Raw genomic sequence first — 18,063 nt, 5'->3', positions numbered from 1 at the left:
ATAAGTGCTTTGGGATCAAAGATTATTATTTTTAAAATTTATTTTATTTTTAATTTATGGAATAAAATAAGAATTCTCATAATATAGTATAATATAAAGATGATTAAACATGAAACTGCTAATCTAATATTATATAACATTATATATATAATTTTATTTATTTAGCATTATATTTTAATATAATTTATTTTATTTAATTTATTTAACATTATATATAACAACTTACTATTGTTATTGAATATAAACAAAATTATCATGTAGATGGCTACCATTTAGACACAAATAGGAATATAGATGATAGATAGGTGTATATATACGTATAAACATGTGTATATGTATATATGCAAAATTATCCTCTATATACTTCTATTTATTAGTGTTTACTTATTAGTTCTTTCTTTGGATGCAGATAGCATCTTTCTTCTTATGTCCTTTATTATTCATCTAGCCACACGTGGAGACAAGCCTATTTGGGTGTACTATCTAATGAAACCCGCCATTTCTATCTCTCATTTATAGGATTGTAGATTTAGAATTAGAAGAGAGCATACTGACTATGGAATCCAAAATCTTTATTTTATAAATGGGGAAACTTAGGCACGGAGACTGACATGCCCAGAGTCACACAACTAGTCAGTGTTTGAGGTGGGATTTGGACCCAGATACTCTCATCTCTGAGTCCAGTGCCTAAAGCCACTCCACTGTGCTGCTTCTTATGTACTGTGGACCAAATCTGCTCAGCCCTCTGCTGAGGATTTCAAGAAGGCCAGCTGGTTCTTCTGTAGCTCCCAGGTAAGGATCTGTAAGGTGCCTGTGTGTCCCACAACAGGGCCTTCTAATGTTTGTAGACTTACGGATGGGCAGAGTCAGAACAAAGAGGACTGTATGATTCATCCAAGGACCTCTGAAGGAAAAGAGGGCATGAGCCTTACATACCAGAGGTTGATTTTGACAGAATTTCTCAATTGACAGGACTTAATTATTCTGCAAGGACCTCTCTATCTTTATGTACTTCTAGCAGCACGCTCCAATTGCTTCTGAATCCCTTCCAGCTAGAATCCTCTCATTGCCACCCTCCTTATTCTCTGTTCTCTCTCTGCCAAAGCTCACTTTTGGTATTGCTCAGTTTTCCCTTCTGCGGAATAGCCCGAGCGACTTTGACCTTTCCCAATAGGCTTATTGTCTAACTCCTTAATCATGTTTGTGTTTCATCCTTAGATCTTTGGTTCTTTTTCATCCTCCTTCAAAGAGAATCTAAAGAATACTAAGGGTAATAGGAGAATCTTCATCTTTTCTTTGTTGTATTTGTTTTTAACTTCTGGCTCAGCATTCCTCTATTCTGCTTGCTTTCTAAAAGAACAATAATGCATTGCTGATTCATCTGCAGCTTATTATCCACTCTGACCCCTAGATCTTTTTCTGCCAGATTTCTTTCTATCCAATCATCCAATAGTTTGTTTTTGCTTTTGCCACCCCCCACCAAGTGCACTATCCTATAACTTGTCTTTGTTGAACTTCATTCTCTTTTGTTTCTGACCACTTCTTTCATTTACCAAGGTCATTTTCAATTCTGTTGCTGTCTTCCAAAGTTCTGGCTACCTGCCAACTCGGTTCCATCTGCAAACTTAATGAGCATGTTTTCTATTCCATCATCTAAGTCATTTATGAAATGTTAAACAGCCCTGGACCCTGCATTGTTCTTATCTCAACATTATTTGTTTGGCCTGTTATTCTCTTCTTGCTTACCCTCTACCTCCTATGTGTCAATCCTCATCAGGGACACACTAACCATCCAAGGGTTAGAGTATGGCAGGGACAGGAGCACAGAAGCCAATTAGAACAAGACTTTGTTGATCCTCTCATCCGACAGTGGGTGGTACCTCTATTTTATAAGACACGGTCCTGAGAAACAGAAGTTTTTAGAGGAGTTATAGTTTACTTCTCCTCTAGACCCAGGAGGGAAAGAACTAACCCTAGGGTGGGAAACCTGTGCCTTTGAGGTCACATGTGACCCTCTAGGTCCTCAAGTGTGACCCTTCGATTGAATCCAAAGAACAAATCCCCTTAATAAAAGAATTTGTTCTGGAAAACTTGGACTCGGTCAAAAGGCCACAACCTAGGACCTGCAAGAGCACATGTGGCCTCAAGGCCACAGATTCCCCACCCCTGAACGAGCCCCTTCTTCCACAAACAGAGGAAAGTTAAGTGGCTATAGCTGGCCTTATAATGAGCCGGGGAATTCATAACTTGGTGGCCCATTTTGTATGGAGACTGGGAATCCATAGCATTTGCTAAACCCACTTGGCATCCTGCTCCTCTTAAACAGATTGGTGCGATAGGAGATGAGGAGCAGTGGAGCTGTCTCTATGAAGAAGAGAATGAGCCTGATGCCCAGATGTTGGAGATACCAAACCTCACTCCCTACACTCATTACAGGTGAGAACAGCAGGTGACAAACTACAACAGGCAAGAAGTTTATTCCCACGCAAGCGGGCGGCTTCCGTCAGCAGAAAGCAAAACTCAGTCATATGTATGTAAATTCACATTTCTAGGTAACGATCATAGTAAATCAGACTTTAAAGAGTAGGTAATAAAATACACAGGTGAATATTATTTCAAGGGATATTATACCCCAATCCCAGATTTGGAAGGTTCTTTTCATCTGCTAAATGGCAACATCCCCTATAGAAATGTCTTCTCTATTGTCATAGTATTGAAAACCAAGAACCTTGGGCAATCAGAAACATGGCTCTTTTCTCACTTAACACCAACTGCCATTTTGACTGTTCAAGCACAATGTGCAAATAATAGCCGTCCTATAAATATCCTTCTGTTTGCAAGTATTAAAGACCTTTCAAAGTGGTTCTTCTTACCAGGATGCCACTTATTATGCTTGATCCTGAAACTTAGCCTGGCAGTAAATCCTTGGCCTTAACAAAGGGTAGAGTGATCACAGGCCGTTAGAGATGTTATAACTTCCTGTAAGATCATTGAAGGAGATGAATTTTCCAGTTATCACCAGATGTTGAGTTTGATAATGTCATTGTTCTGCCAGAACGGATACATTTTGTGAGCTCAGGGAAGAAAGAAATAAGAATTACTAATACAGGGAGTAAGAGGTGAAATTGTCAAAATCATTTTCTTGGCATGATGTAAATGTTGAAAGGGACAAGTCATGAAGTGCTGCTTATTTAACATGTATTCTTTTGAATGTACTTCCCCAAAATAGAACAGACCAGTCATGGTTCTATACTAATGATTGATTTTTTAAAAAAAGAATAACCTTTATCATAAATCAAGTCATTATGCCTGGGGATCACAGTAAAGTCAGAATGGTTATCTTTGGACTCAGGACACCTGGGTACAAATACCAACTCTGATACTTACAGTGTCACCTCACCTCTGTTTCCTCAGCTGTGAAATAAGGAGTTTGGGCTAGATATCCTCTGAGGTCCCTCCTAGATTGCTAAATATTTGAAAGCTAAAGTGTCAGACACTTCTTACTAGTTGTGTGACCACCTCACTGCTCAGGGCCACATTGGTAAAAGGGAAGTAATGCTTGTCCTGCCTATCTCAGAGGGTTGTTAGAAGTACTTTGTAAAAATTAAGGCATTGTATAAAGGTGTTGCTTTTATTATCATCATTCCAAATATCTGAAAATTTTGATAACCCATTAAATTCATTCATCAGGAAGGGTTTGGAGTGGGTGACCTCTAAAGTCTCTTTCCAGTTCTAACACTAGATGAAATAGCCACTTGAACCAAAATCTGGTGTTTCCCTAAATCCTGACCCAACCAGTGGAAATTTGCAGCATAGGTGTTTGAATATCTAAAAGATGCAATTTTCTATCACTTGGGTATGTGAAATTGTCTGATTCTGCTTGACTTCCCATCCTTTGAAGCTTCTTAGAAAAGGATCTAAGTGATTTACATTTTAAAAGGAATATATTAGAAACAAGAAGGGTAACCTTGAGCCTTTGGGGATCTGCTGAACTCCTCCCTTCAAAGAGGCATTCTTCTTCCCCTTCCTCTTCCATTTACTTCATGATTCTCCTTTAGGTTTAGGATGAGACAAGTGAACATCGTTGGCCCCAGTCCTTTCAGTCCGTCATCTCGGGTCATCCAGACCTTGCAGGCACCACCTGATGTTGCACCTGCAAGTGTAACAGTGCGTACCGCAAGTGAGACCAGCCTGTGGCTCCGCTGGGTGGTAAGTTGTGAACTACAGAGGGGAGGCTGCAGAGACAAGCAGTCCTGAGGTCAACAGGGTATATAAAATGAATTAGAACCTTAGACTATTTTTCTAGTCAATATGAATCTCAACATTAAAGCAAAAAATGTTACATTTTACATTAAGTCTTACATCTTGGACCTGCCCAGCCTGCCCTATTAATCACCAATATTCTCTTTTTTGGGACTAAAAGGTATTCCTCAGTGAGAAAAGGCAATGATGCTAGTTGCTGGACCTATAAGTCCTTAAGCTAGGTCAACATTGAAACAATATTCAATATTTGTATGAGAGCCAGTTTGATATTTAATCAAAGCATTGCCCTGCAAAATAAAGCCAAAATGTATTAGAAGAAATTATGCTCAGCTGAAGTTAATGACATGGTTTCATTTAATTAACAAATGAGAACTATTGGGAGGAAAGTAGGACAGAAAATGTATACCAAATAAAATATTTTCCTTGATCAATAAAGGCAAATAAAACACAGACCCAGCACCCTGAGATCACTCTTTCCTCTGAGTTATTTCTAGTCTCATAGGTACAAAAAGTCACCTGGATCACGGCTAGGAGATTTTAAAAGGTCATGAATGGGTTATATTCTACCATTATTCATTTCCAGCCACTCCCTGATTCACAGTATAATGGCAATCCTGAATCCGTGGGCTACAGGATTAAATACTGGAGAACTGACCTTCAGTCTTCAGTAATGGTGCAAGTAATCCACGACAGACTGGAGAGAGAATACACTGTCGAGGAACTGGAAGAGTGGACTGAGTATGAGCTACAGATGCAGGCATTCAATGCCATTGGGGCAGGGCCTTGGAGCGAAGTGGTGAGAGGTCGGACTCGGGAGTCCGGTAAGTAAGAAAAAGGCAATTCTCTTTGAGGCCATTTCACTCTTTTTGATCTCACTTTGAGAAGCGCATCATGTTACCTAATTCTCTCATCTTTATGTTAATAGCATCTCATTAGACTTGTTTTATCCAGCCCTCACTAGGCTCTTTCCTAACCCACAAAATTGACCTTGTCAGTTAGGTAAAACTGCATTAATGCTAATCTGGAAATCATGGTAGCATTCACAGAGTTTGGGCTCAAATCTATCTGAGTGGATTGTTTTCTTTATAGTGAAAGTTAATTCTTGAATACTTCAGAAACATCTAGCTATTTATTTTTTTAAAAAATTATAGAGGGAACTTCCACATATTAAGCAACCTCTCTCATGGATGCTGTTAATCAGGGGTGTGCTGCTAAATGTTTAATAATCAGCTCTTGGGGGGGGGGAGGTTATACACATAATATATTTTAAAGTTTAATCTACATTATTAACATTTTTGCCATCACTTTCTTAAGTCTAGACAAGAGACAAAACAACAAATCAAACCCTGATTTATAGGATTTACTGATTTCCAAGGTATAAATGTTCACACTAAAAAATTTAACAGCTGGCTCTCATGAGCTGGTATGATCAGCATATTCCTGCTTCCAACTGTAAAAAGGATTCTTCTGTATAGATAGGTTGAAGTAAATGAGAAGTCCTTATGACTCTGAGTTCCTATAATTCTATGAAGTAATGTACTCATGACACATTTCTTCTGCTTTACTTTTTGTTTAAAACAGGGCTCCTGTAGCCCTCTGCTATGCAACTGTTTGAGTGAACTTGATTACCTTGATCTGAGTATTGCGTATACCTGGAAATAACAAAACTACCGTTCTTTTTAAATAGTCTCTAATTCATATAGGTCTTTCTGAATTCAAATCTGTGAGGTTTAACCTTACTGAAAGTTTGCTTCTCAGTGGAGGTGTACCAATGATAAAATGAATGTGGTCAATAGCCTTCTCTATTTGTCTTATAGAAAATATAATTTATCCTAGGTGACAGGTGAGCAGCTATTTCCTAAAGAAAAATGTTGTAAATATTTTCTCAAAAATCTACCAGCTGACAAAATATCCCTAAAAACATCTCTAGCCCTATCTCCAGAAATAGGGATAGGAAAATTAGAGACTCTGAAGCCCATAAATGACCTAGAAGTTAGGCCCTAACCTTTCCATATTCCCTGAAGCATTAGCAGCAGCAAAATCTTAAGTCATTTCATTTAGTGATAACTGTACCTGTCATTTCTTGCTGTCCTCATTTCCTTCTGCTTTTCTCATGTCACTAATTTTCACTTTAATTATATTTTAAAATACACATCTATCATTATCAATATACAAAGAATAGAGATCGTGTTCCATTGGTCCTCAGCCCAATGTTATTCAGCATTTTCCCCAAGAACCAAGGTGATGGAACAAGATAACACATTATTTAAATTTGCAGGTGACACCAGTGGGGTAGAGCGATAGCCAATATCAAAAAAGGACAAAGTCAGAATTCAGTATGACCTTTGTGGATTGACAAATTAATCAGAAACATGCATAGTAAGGTTCCTTTGTGTCAAGTACAAGGTAGCACGAACATTAACTGAACAGAGATGCTGAGAAATGACAGTGGGGCTCTGCAGAAGCATGAGTCATATGGCCACCTGTGTTCCGAAGAGAGGCCTCTCACCTAGCATGCTCTGGGAACCTACTGGTGCTGTCTGTGATTGTAGGGCAAGGCACACCAGGTTTATAGGGTGAATATTTTGTTCCTACGACTAATACTACTGATAATGAAGATGATGGTGGTGACAAAAATAATGGTAGTTAGCCTTTTTATAGTTCTTTAAAGTTTACAAATACTACAAGTACTATCTCATTTAGTCCTTACAATAATCCGGGGAGATAGGCACTATTATTATCCAATGTTACACATTAGGAAACTACGGCAGCTAGAGGTTAATTGATTTAACCAGTTATTATTGTTCCTAAGAAGCCATCTCAGTGAATGGTTTTGCTTTGAGAATTAAAAAAAAATCACACAACTATAATATTGGAAATGGAATGAAGGAAAGAGACTAGACCTGTGATTTTATTGGCATAAGAAACTCCCCAATAAGAAACTCCCTTTACCAGTGCGGATAGATAGCCATGTTCCCTGCAACTTAGTCTTAGAGAGTTACCTAAAGCAAATAAAATTGGCAGGATAAATTTAAATATGTTTTTTTTTAAATGAAAATATCTGTTGATCACAGAAGCTTATAGCTAAAAAGGAGCCTCGTGATTATTTAATTCGTGGAGTCAATGAGTCAGATATGCAGAGCCCGAACTATGCATATTGTTTTCATCTCTGCCCAAGTAGCCAGGCACCTGGCTTATCTCACTGAGTTGGCCATCTGTGGTCCCTGAGAAGCCAATCTATAGGCTGAAGAGCCTCACTATTGTATAGCATACACAAGGTACAGGAACATTGGGGTAGAGTTTCTAGCACACTCAGCACTAGCCAGACTCTCCTTACAGTACCATTTCCTATTATGGTTCTCCAGAGAGACGTGGAGAACTTGGAAAGGATTCAGAGAACGACAGTAATGATTAAGGGGTGGGCAAAGAGAATTTTTTGAAGAAAGGTAAGGGGACTAGAATTATTGAACCTTGAGAAAGGAAGGCTGAAGAGCAATTTAATACCAACAGTGCCCTCTTTTTGGTGTTTCTATCTTGCTGCTCTGCTTGTTCAAAGCTGCCTAATAAAGACTTATACTTCACTTCTTACTGCTTGTCGATGTGCATTCACTAGTTTCTACCTAGCGACACCAAACTTGATCACCAAGATAGACTGTAACACTGTGCACAGTCAAGATTCTGGCTTACGATGATCCACGTTAAGATGGGGGCTTTGGGCATACACGGCTTCTAAAGGTGGGGACTGCCTGTAACGATCTTTAAGTATATGAAGAGCTTTTTTAAATGGCCTAGTTACCAGCTATTCTCCATCTTTCCTAAAGACAAAATAAGAGGAAATGATCTTAAACTATAATCGGTAATTGGGGTTAGAAAGGAGGATGAATTTTCTGAGTAAGAGAAACCACTGGAATGGGTTACTAATAATCTTTAAAATAGGATGAATGTTTAAGGGTGTCCTTTTCTAAAGATGGGGAGAAGATGGGTTAGATGACCCCTCAAGGTTGCTTCCAAAACTGGAAGTTATTTTAATGTCAGAAATGAAAGATTAGACCAAGCTGTGACCATGCACAAAAGCAGAGACTTTTAAAGGTGTATTTTCTTTGATATCTTTGTCTTATTGATTTTTAAAAGGCCTTAGAAAAAGCTTTAAAAAAAGGAAACATATATCTGATACTCAGTTTTCCAAAATGAAACTACTTCTAACCTAAGACAAGAATAAACAGCGATTAAACATTTCTTGAAAAGAGAAGATTTTAAGAAATTTAAAGATTTTAAGAAAATTAAAACCTTTACAATGGTGAAGCCCCAACTCGACCACAATCTATGTTTAAATTTTATTGTTCTTATTCTTGTGGTTTTGGTCCAACTGAACAGTGATGCCATACCACTATTATATGTAAATCAGACTCTGTGCAGAATCTCATTGTTTTGAGAAGAGGAAATACACAAGCATTGTCAATCAAAACGTATCCAGGTGATTTCAAGGATCTGTGGCCAAAGGAAGCAGATTATATTTGTCCTCTGCTCTCATCTCCTCATCTATCCCTTGCCCCCTTTCATTTTACAGATAGGGAACCTGAGTCTCAGAGAGGGGAAAAGAAGTAACTTGTCCAAGTAAATTAGTGGTAGAATCAGAACTTGTACTCAGAGTCCCTCACTCAGTCCAAAACTTTATTATATTTCCTCCGAATGAATTATTGTAAGTATTCATGTCGGAAGGGGATGAGGTATGCTCGTGGTCCAGACTGGGATGCACAGTTGGATGGAAAATCTGTGGAGCTTATTCATTGGCATATATACCTTGGGCAGATGCTGCAGATGGATTGTAAATTCAGCTCAGAATTGGCAGGGAGAGGAAAGCTAGATAGATTATTGTCTTTGTGAAACTGCAAAGTTATTTTGGTGATCCTGGGCCCAAGGAGAGAACATATTAAGATCTATATCATTAAAGGAAGCACTTATATTGAGAATGATCCAAGGTTCATTGTGTGAGAGAGGCAGCATGGCGTGGTGCATACATAGGTGGCCTCAAACTGCCTCTGACATACCCTTACTCTGTGACCTCGAAAATTCCCCTAAGCTCTCAGGGTCATAGGCAATTCTCTGAGACTAAAAGTTACAGAGAAGGTGCTGACATGCATTGGCAGAGGGAGTCTTCTTACCTGGGAGTTCCCTATACCAATGAAATTACAGATCCAGGCCGATACATCATATCATAGAAGTCAACTTGTGAAGGGCAAAAGGTATTTGCCAATAATGAGATTGAGTCATGTGCCCTTTTCATGGAAAAATGTGCTTTCCCCTGCCTTCAGAAGCAGTGTTAAAGAAGTTGTTTTTGGTAAAGTAAATGAATCACCTTGAGACACAAGAACAGAGTAGGAAGTAAATTTTTACTTTATTCTTTTGAGTCTGCCTTGTCCCCTCTCCCCACCCTCCCACTCTTCTACCCCGCCCCTTCAGCAGTTGATTTATTTAGCCGGAAGATGTATAGTTTCATTTGTATAGTGTTTAGTTACTTAGGTAATAAATTCTTGAGGAGAGTTATCTCAGCAATATTTAGCAACCTGTAACTTGTACGAACTGATTCAGTAAAAGAGTTTTTCCTAAGCTGTTTTCTGGAAGGGTTAATATCGCTTACATGGAACAGAACATTCAGAACTAAATTTAAGCAGGGTTTTGAAAGGGTTTCATGACACCTACAATACACAGTAAGTATAAATAAGCCTTTATATAATATATAGAGATGGAAGGCAACAGAGGTGGATGGGATTGGTGAGAGTATAGGAGGAAGCTGAGGAAATTAAGGGAGAAAAAGGATAAAAATCCATCAGAAAACAGCTACTCGGGTTGAGAAGAGTTTGAATAAGCCTTGAAATAAATTATTTCACTGTGCCAACATGTGTAAGAACTGGCACTCTTCCACATATTGTGTGTGTACTATATAGAAACTCTGAACTTAGTGCCCCAGCTCCTTTGATACTTGTGGGTCAGATCCCCAAAACTCAGCTACTACATCTTCCATTCAGGTTGAGCTCCCATTCTCACATGCATCCCCTCCAATATCACTTCCCCAATGCCGGCTAATATCTCCTTAACATTATGGATACCCATAATTAGCACCCCATTATCAAATTAACCATTGGATTCCTCCTCAGTGTTGATTAACCAATTAATATTAAATTGATTTCAATAAAGAAATAATTATTGTTAAGATATGACAAGAACCAAAGTATAAAAACATCCCTTTGAACTGGTGTGCACTGTCCCCTTAGTCCCTAACTCGGTCTTAAGGTGGGAGCAACGATCATTCTCCCCACCACCAAGTTAACTTATGGGTTTGCTATAGCTGATAAACAAGTCATTGCTTTACCTTCGGGGCACAGTGTTTCAGCTGCCAAGTGGACTCACTTCCAGTCTGGTTCAAGGACATTGCTCCTCAGGACTGTCACCTTCCCTTGCTCTGTGATAGGACCTCTGCTTGCTCTTCTCACCTTTCAAGATCAAAAAAGACCTTGTGCCAAAGAAAAAAAGACACAAAGAGGTGACCCCCATCCTAGATACAGGCCTACCTAGGAGCTTGTGCACTAGGAGCCAGCCCTGGTGGGGATGGGCATGATCTGTCAACCTTCCATAGCTCACCTTTATACTTTGCAGGAAAGAAAAAGAGATTGAATTCCTCTGTATGTGCACTCCATTCCAACTCAGCATCCAATTAAAAAAACAACAATAAACTTTCTACAATCAAGCAGTGAGCCAACAGGAAATAACTACAGGATACCCATACATTCTCTGAAGTAGAGAGTATGACTCTTTGTTCTCCTTTTCTCGAAGCAGCCACATAGATTTGGTACTTAGAAGGAGCAGACTGCTTGAGTGACTGTGCCCCTATTAGACAGTCACTGTTGCATTAGAATCATTTGAGGCCATAAAGATATGACTGTTGACTGGCTAACATCTAAAAATGAAGTTTCTCTTTCCTTAATGTTCTGGTTTTTAGAAATCTAGCCATCCAACCTGCCCATAAAACCAACCTGATCCAAACCACTTGTTTGTACTCATTCTCTAGGACACAGTGAATGGCTGTACATAACCAGGTCTTGGGGGGAAAAAATCAGTGATTACTCACTCATAGGAAGTAAGAATTGAGCACTTAGTGTTTTTTAGAGACTGACCTCCAGGAAACAGTTAAGAAATCGAGAAAAGCATTTGTTGTATTGCTATGGTGACTCACTCTTTAACAGACAGGAATGGGGTGCAACACTATGATTTTGAACATAAAGTCCATTTGGTGTTCTATCCTCTTCTAAGATAAAATGGGGAAATAAAATCATATAAATGTTGTTTTTATTTTCACCGATGCAAATGGCAGTGTTTTCTTTAATTCATAACTGTTTCAAGGTACTGGTTCATCACCCCTTTTTTAAAAAAAGATAAACATATTTAAAGCAATTTTCTGATAAATGTCAAAGTGAAATTTATGAAGTACAGTGAAAGCAATTAGAAACAAATACAGAGGTGGATATATATTAAGGCAGCTGTGGTCCGAAGCAAGTTTAGACTCAGGGCAGTGATATGGGATAGAAATATCCTCACTCTTGAGTGGACCAAATAAAACTATAATTAGGCCTAGCAAATAAAACCAGGGCTCCTCTTATAGGATAGTGGGAGATTTAGATAGGCGAGGCCCAGTTTTATTTTTAAAATATTACAGAAAGCTATTGATGCTTCCATCACTAATCCAAAGAGACTTTGCTATGAATGATTCCCATCAACACCTGATGGGTATTAGTTTTTCATATTTCAACTTTTTAAAGTCTCATGATTTAAAAAAAAATACTGCCTTCCAGTGCTCAGGCCTGACGGACAACCCACAGATGGTTAACCACAAATTCATCCTCTGCCTTCACACATGGAATACGAATTTATCTTCCTTCTGATGAGCACTCTGATAAAATTTTCTATTAGCTGGGCAGTGCTGCCTTCCCTGAAATAATTAAATAAAATATGACAGCCATCTTCACTTGGGGAGCAGGAGAGTGATAGCTCTCTTAAGGTCATGGACAAGTTAACATTCCCATCTTTATTGTTACACTGCTGTTGTATTTCCCCTTCTCTGTCAGTCAACAATATTTATTGAGTATCCACTGCATAGGATGCCACACAAGGCACTGGGAGAAATTTGAAAGGCCTTTACATTCTAATGGGGACCACTGTACAATGCTGGACCTAGCAGAGTTCTCTATACATACCAGGTACTCAGTAAATGTCATTTAATGATACTAATAATGTGTGTTGTTATGCCCTAGCAACCAGAAAGATTTCTCAGGCTTCCTTAAGTTTTTCTTAGAAAGTGGCTCAAACTTTAATGGGTAAATATGACAAAAGAGACCTGGCCTTCATTCAGCTCCTACAGTTTTCCCTCCCTGCCCCCCATCTGCCTTTTTTGTTTTCCCTCTTTAGTCAGAGAAATGATTGATGTGAGAGTAACTGTGTGAAGATCTCCAGATAAAGTTATGGCAGCTCTCTATAGACATTCGTGGCTTATGGCAATCTATTTTCCTTTAACATAATTATATACTTGAAGAGGAAGATAAATCTGGAAGATAAAACCATGTCAGTGCAGGAAAATTTAAGAATCAGGTTTTATGAAACTCGTTGCAGACAATACTCTGAAACAAAGGCTTTCTGCTTGTGTTCTGGCCAATTGGTTAACGGGTAGTTAAAAATTAAATTTAAGTGTTTGCTTCTGTGTTGTATGCTCACAAGCCCATTCCACCTTCTGTCTTCTAGGGCCAGCACTTCAGAGGTGTGCTTTTTTTTTACTTTCTTTAGGACTCAAGTAAGATATTGGAGAAACAGGATATCCCTTCTAATACTAATGAGGACTTCTCTTGAAAAGTTTACCAATAAAATGATGCATTTTCCTTATTCTTCTTCAGTAGCTTATTAGGGTCCATAGATTAGTGACCTAAACTGAGGCATGCAGGATTTGGGTTTGGAACACCTGGCATTGATAACTAATTGCTATGTTCTAACTGTTTGGTATTGGGCAAGCTACTGCATATCTGTGTAAAATGTGAGGTCATTGGCCTAAATGACATTGGAGCTCTCTTCCAGTCCTAAATCTGTGCTTCTATGGTCCTCTGATCTCTGCCTGCTGGTACAGAGGTAAACACACAAGTGAGAAAATTAGCAAAACAAATCAGATGTAAAATATTATGTGCAATTCAACTCAACAAACATAGGGGGTAAGGTTAAACAGTTACTGTGATCTGGCACTATGCTAGGCACTAGGAAGACAACACTAAACACCAAACATTCCAGCCTATAAAGAGCTTACATCCCACCTTAGGGAACAACATGTAGTTCCAGGCCTGTGCACACTGGTCCTAAAGTTAGTGTCAGGATTTAGTGAGATTGAATTAAAGATACAGATAGAATGAAACAAATAAACAAAAAACCCCTAAACAACCCAAATTTGCTAGATTATAGCAACAAGGATAATACAAACAAAGATCACGGAGTTTTACACATTTAGTACATGCATAATGCATTGAGGAGTGTAGCTAGATCATTCCAAATTTACAAACCTAGAGGATCACTTCAGAATAAAAATAATAGTAATAGCTATCAAAAGTGCTTGCTATGTGCTAGACACTGCGCTAAACACTTTGCAGTTATCTCATTTGGTTCTCTCAACAACCCTGGGAGGTAGATGCTATTATTATCTCCATTGTACAGATGAAGAAACTGAGGCAGGAAGGGGGAAGAGGTTAAGTAACTTGCCCAGGATCACATAGTAAGTGTCTGAGGCCAGATTTAAACTCAGTGCTTCTTGACTCCAGGTCCAGTGCTCTATCTACCATGTCGCCTAACTGACTGCCCCCGAATTATGAAAGAGTAATGTCATTCTAGATAGTAATCGCCACATTAGAAAAAAGAGTGGGTTTAGTTTTTCCTGTTTAAGTGTAATCAAGTGAGTATCTTAATATATATTATGTAAAGGGGATGAATTAGGAGAGTCCCTCACTTAATTTGATAGGATCTATGATCAATTTGGGAGGAAGCTAGGTGACTGAGTGAATGGAGTGCTGGGCCTAGAGTCAGGAAAAACTGATTTCAAATCCTGCCTCAGATACTTACTAGCTGTGTGACCCTGGGTAAGTCACTTAACTGCTGTTTGTCTTAATCCATCAGAAAAGGAAATGGCAAATTACTCCAGTTTCTGAGTCAAGAAAATCCCACAGAAAGTATAGTCCACAAAGAGTCAGACATGATTGAATGACTGAAACAATAAAATAATCAATTTAATGGTGTTACAAGATACATTCCTTTGTCAGGAACCAGAAATAGAAACTTTGGCTATGTGGTTTGGTACCTTGTTAAGAACATAAATGTGATTCTTGATTGGTTTTCAGTAATAGATGATGCTGAGATTCAGGAGGATAGATTCTTTTCAAAGGATCTATCTTTTTGTGCCTCTTACAATAGAATAACAGACTTTTCTCATTCTCTCTCTCTCTCTCTCTCTCTCTCTCTCTCTCTGTCTGTCTTTCTTGATGCTTTTCTTCTAGAGTGCCATGGAGCATTCTTGGGAAGTTAGGCTTGAGAAGAAGGGAGAAGGAATCTCTCCCATTCTATTCTCTAGCAATCCTGAGTTACCTGGGCTCAACTATAGCTTTCTAAGGATATGCCTAAAATGGGTTACCTGAAAATGACATTTCTCAGACTAAAATATGGTAACTTAGACAATAGTAAGAGGTCCTGTAGCAATATGTGGAAGAATCAGAAATATTGGGCCACTTGGTCTGAAATGAGTTTATAGACAGTGCTTTGAACCCTAACTTCCTGTGCAGAGGATGGGTGATTTTGATTTCCTAGGTAATGATAACTCAGCATCTAGCCAGAAAAGGAAGCCATCCTAGGGAGCATCAGTATTGAGGTTGCTTCATGGTTAGCCCCAAGTTGAAGAATGTAGAGAACTGACTTCTTTGAGAGAGAGAGAAGGGAATTTCCTGAACAGACTGCTTCTTGGAGAAAGAAAAGGATCATTAACATGGCCCTCGTGCCCGTGAAGAAGATGTTAGACTTGGGGAAACAAGGAATCTTGACCTCTCCACATTCTGGTATCAGAGAGATGTATTCAAATATTGCTGGGCTGATGGAAAAGAGGTTGCCTGTGTGAGAGCCACAGAGTTGTGTTTGTCTTCCCAAGAAGTGAGAAGGATTCTGAACTGAAGAAAGCACTTTAAGTCTCAGAGAGACTATGTATTATTAGTCTGTGGGAATTTGGGACCCACAGGAATGACAAGGAGCTGTCCCACTGGTGACTCCAAGCTCAGTTCCCTTCCAAGAGAAACTTAGGAGCTATATGAGTACTTCATATAGTGCTGGCGCTTCTCACGTGCTTTATGTAGCTACTTATGGGCTCCTGTTCATCTTATTTTTTATTCCCCTGTTTTTAAGATCCTGCAAGTCCCATTTCTGTGGGGTGAAATAATTACTATACCATACCTGACTTACATTTGTTACCTTGAGTATTTGTAAGGGATCAGTTGTTCACTTTTAGGAAAACTTCAATATGAACTAAATCAGATTTTTCCAACTTGGGTCAACCCTTAAAACTAAACTTAGTCTATATAATAAGCCCAGAATCTTGGAGGAGGGAGAGTCCTTCTCTGGGTTTCAGTGTAGTTTGTCCTCAGAAATCCTCATATACTGCCATTTTCCCAGAACTGAATCCTTTGTGTTTTGTTGTGAATTAAGACAACTAAATGCTACAGTGGAAAGAACAATAGATCTAGTTAGTGGACCTGGGTTCGAATCCTGCCTCTAATGCTTTGGGGAACTTTGGTTTCCTTGATTGTAAACTGAGAGAGTGGGCTTGATGATATGAGATGGCCTCTGAAATCTGACATAACTCATTGTTCTCTAACTGGGTTTTTCTAACTTTTTTGAGACAAGAAACTTCCTTTATTTCCATTAAGTTAATGAAGTCAGTGACAGCACAAAATTCTTGATTGGACTCACTCAGGAAAGACGAATAAGCTTCTGAGTATCTAAGGATTTCTGATATTAATTGCTAATATCGAGGAGATTTATATTTCTATTGTTCTAAGACAGGTTTAATTCTGATCACTCCTAAGTGCTCAGAAGACATTTTAATTTCAAGATCAGTTTTATCATTAATATTCAACATAAAATGGGACTCACAGTCAAAAGGCTCCTCAGTTTGTGGAAGCTTGGCTTTTATTTGTGGTCATGTTGTTTTCCCCTGTAGAAAAAACTCCTCAGAGACAGGAGTTTTTTTTGTCTTGTATCCTCAACAACTCAGCACAAGGGCTGGCACCTAGTAGATGCTTAATTGTTTCACTGATTGGCCATTGATGTTGCTGATTTCTGTTCCCTTCAGTTCCATCAGCTGCTCCTGAAAATGTTTCTGTTGAGGCTGTAAGCTCCACTCAGATTTTATTGACATGGGCTTCTGTACCTGACCAAGACCAGAATGGACTCATACTGGGCTATAAGGTATAAATGTATATACTGTTGTTATTGGGATTTTTGGTTTTTTTTTAAAAAAAAAAAGCTTGATATTTCAGGGTTTTAAAGTTGTCATTTGTTTTAAATGTGTTACATTAAACTTATTTCCCATAACTTTTTCACACAAACCCTTTTTTTCAGGGAGGTTCTCATTTTTGCACACACCATGCTCAATCCCACTTTCAAGTTTTTGTTCGTTTTGTCCTGCCTGCCTGACATGGCCTTGCTAGTCTCTCCATGTGTCCAGAGGATCTAAATCCCAGTGTCTTCACATAGACTTTGATCAGGCCACATTGATCTCTTCCTTCACTGAACTCCTATAGCTTTTAGCTCTAAATATAACCAGCATTGAATTAAATAGGCTTCTATTATTCTGTAATTATCTTATGTTTTGTCTACAAATCTAGCCTGCAAGATCCTAGCAAGGACTATGTCATTTTTTGCTTTTTGGGTTTTTTTTTAATGCTTTATAGGACCCAGCATAATGATGATCAACAAACGTGTAGGACCAAATTGTCCTATAGGACCAGACCCTCCATGTCCTCAATGATGCTCAGGGTCCTAAATGATGTGTAGTAAAAGGCTCTTGTTTTTCTTCTCCCACCCACCCCCCTCTCCCCCAGCTAGAAAGTCTAGGTTAGCTTCTCTTAGAAGCCATATAAGGAAGCACTTTGGTAACACTGAGACCTTTCCTATAGAGAAATAAGTCCCTCCATAAGGTTGTCTACCCACAGATGAAACATGAAATATGAGCATTTCTTGGGCATAGTGAAGAAGGCATTAAAAAACAACACCTTAAACATGGGTTGGATTAGATGTCAACCAAGGATCTCTTCCAACTCAGAAATTCTCTGATTCTCTGATTTATGGCTTTGTAATTCATAAATTTATCCAAGTCCTTTTCTCAGTCCATTTTTATTTTCTAGGAAGAGGAATTGCCTGTTACCTTCTGTGTGCATCATAATTCCCTTTTACTATAGAAACAATTTATATTTGCATAGCACTTTACAGCTGGCAAAGCACTTTGGAAACATTATCTCACTTGAATCTTATACCAATCCTGAATGGTAGGCACTGCAAGTATCATTATCTCCATTTTATAGATGAGTATACTGAGAGAGGTTAAGGAATTTAGTCTTCCTCACTCCCAACTCCATCATTCTGTCTACAATAGCACTCTTTCACACTTCACTTGAGGGCTGTAAGATTTTTAGGGGAAGCATTATACCTGGTATTTCTCTTAATAATAGCTAATATTTA

The 18,063-nt window shown here is 38.6% G+C and overlaps 1 protein-coding gene across 1 annotated transcript in view; it reads left to right on the top strand.

The window, feature by feature from the left end:
* Window positions 1-18,063, top strand: part of SDK1 (sidekick cell adhesion molecule 1) — a 1,154,843-nt gene that overhangs the window by 947,993 nt on the left and 188,787 nt on the right. The window contains exons 26-29 of the mRNA XM_069084769.1: window positions 2,327-2,436; window positions 4,059-4,209; window positions 4,847-5,084; window positions 16,676-16,791. Of these exons, the coding sequence (XP_068940870.1) occupies window positions 2,327-2,436; window positions 4,059-4,209; window positions 4,847-5,084; window positions 16,676-16,791 (615 nt within the window). The remainder of the gene's footprint in view (window positions 1-2,326; window positions 2,437-4,058; window positions 4,210-4,846; window positions 5,085-16,675; window positions 16,792-18,063) is intronic.

This window comes from Petaurus breviceps, unplaced genomic scaffold (assembly GCF_028583685.1).
Source record: "Petaurus breviceps papuanus isolate PSGF00001 unplaced genomic scaffold, PetGlider_PUasm1.0 175, whole genome shotgun sequence".
In the NCBI taxonomy this organism is placed as follows: domain Eukaryota; kingdom Metazoa; phylum Chordata; class Mammalia; order Diprotodontia; family Petauridae; genus Petaurus; species Petaurus breviceps.
This window is presented reverse-complemented; position numbering and strand designations above follow the sequence as displayed.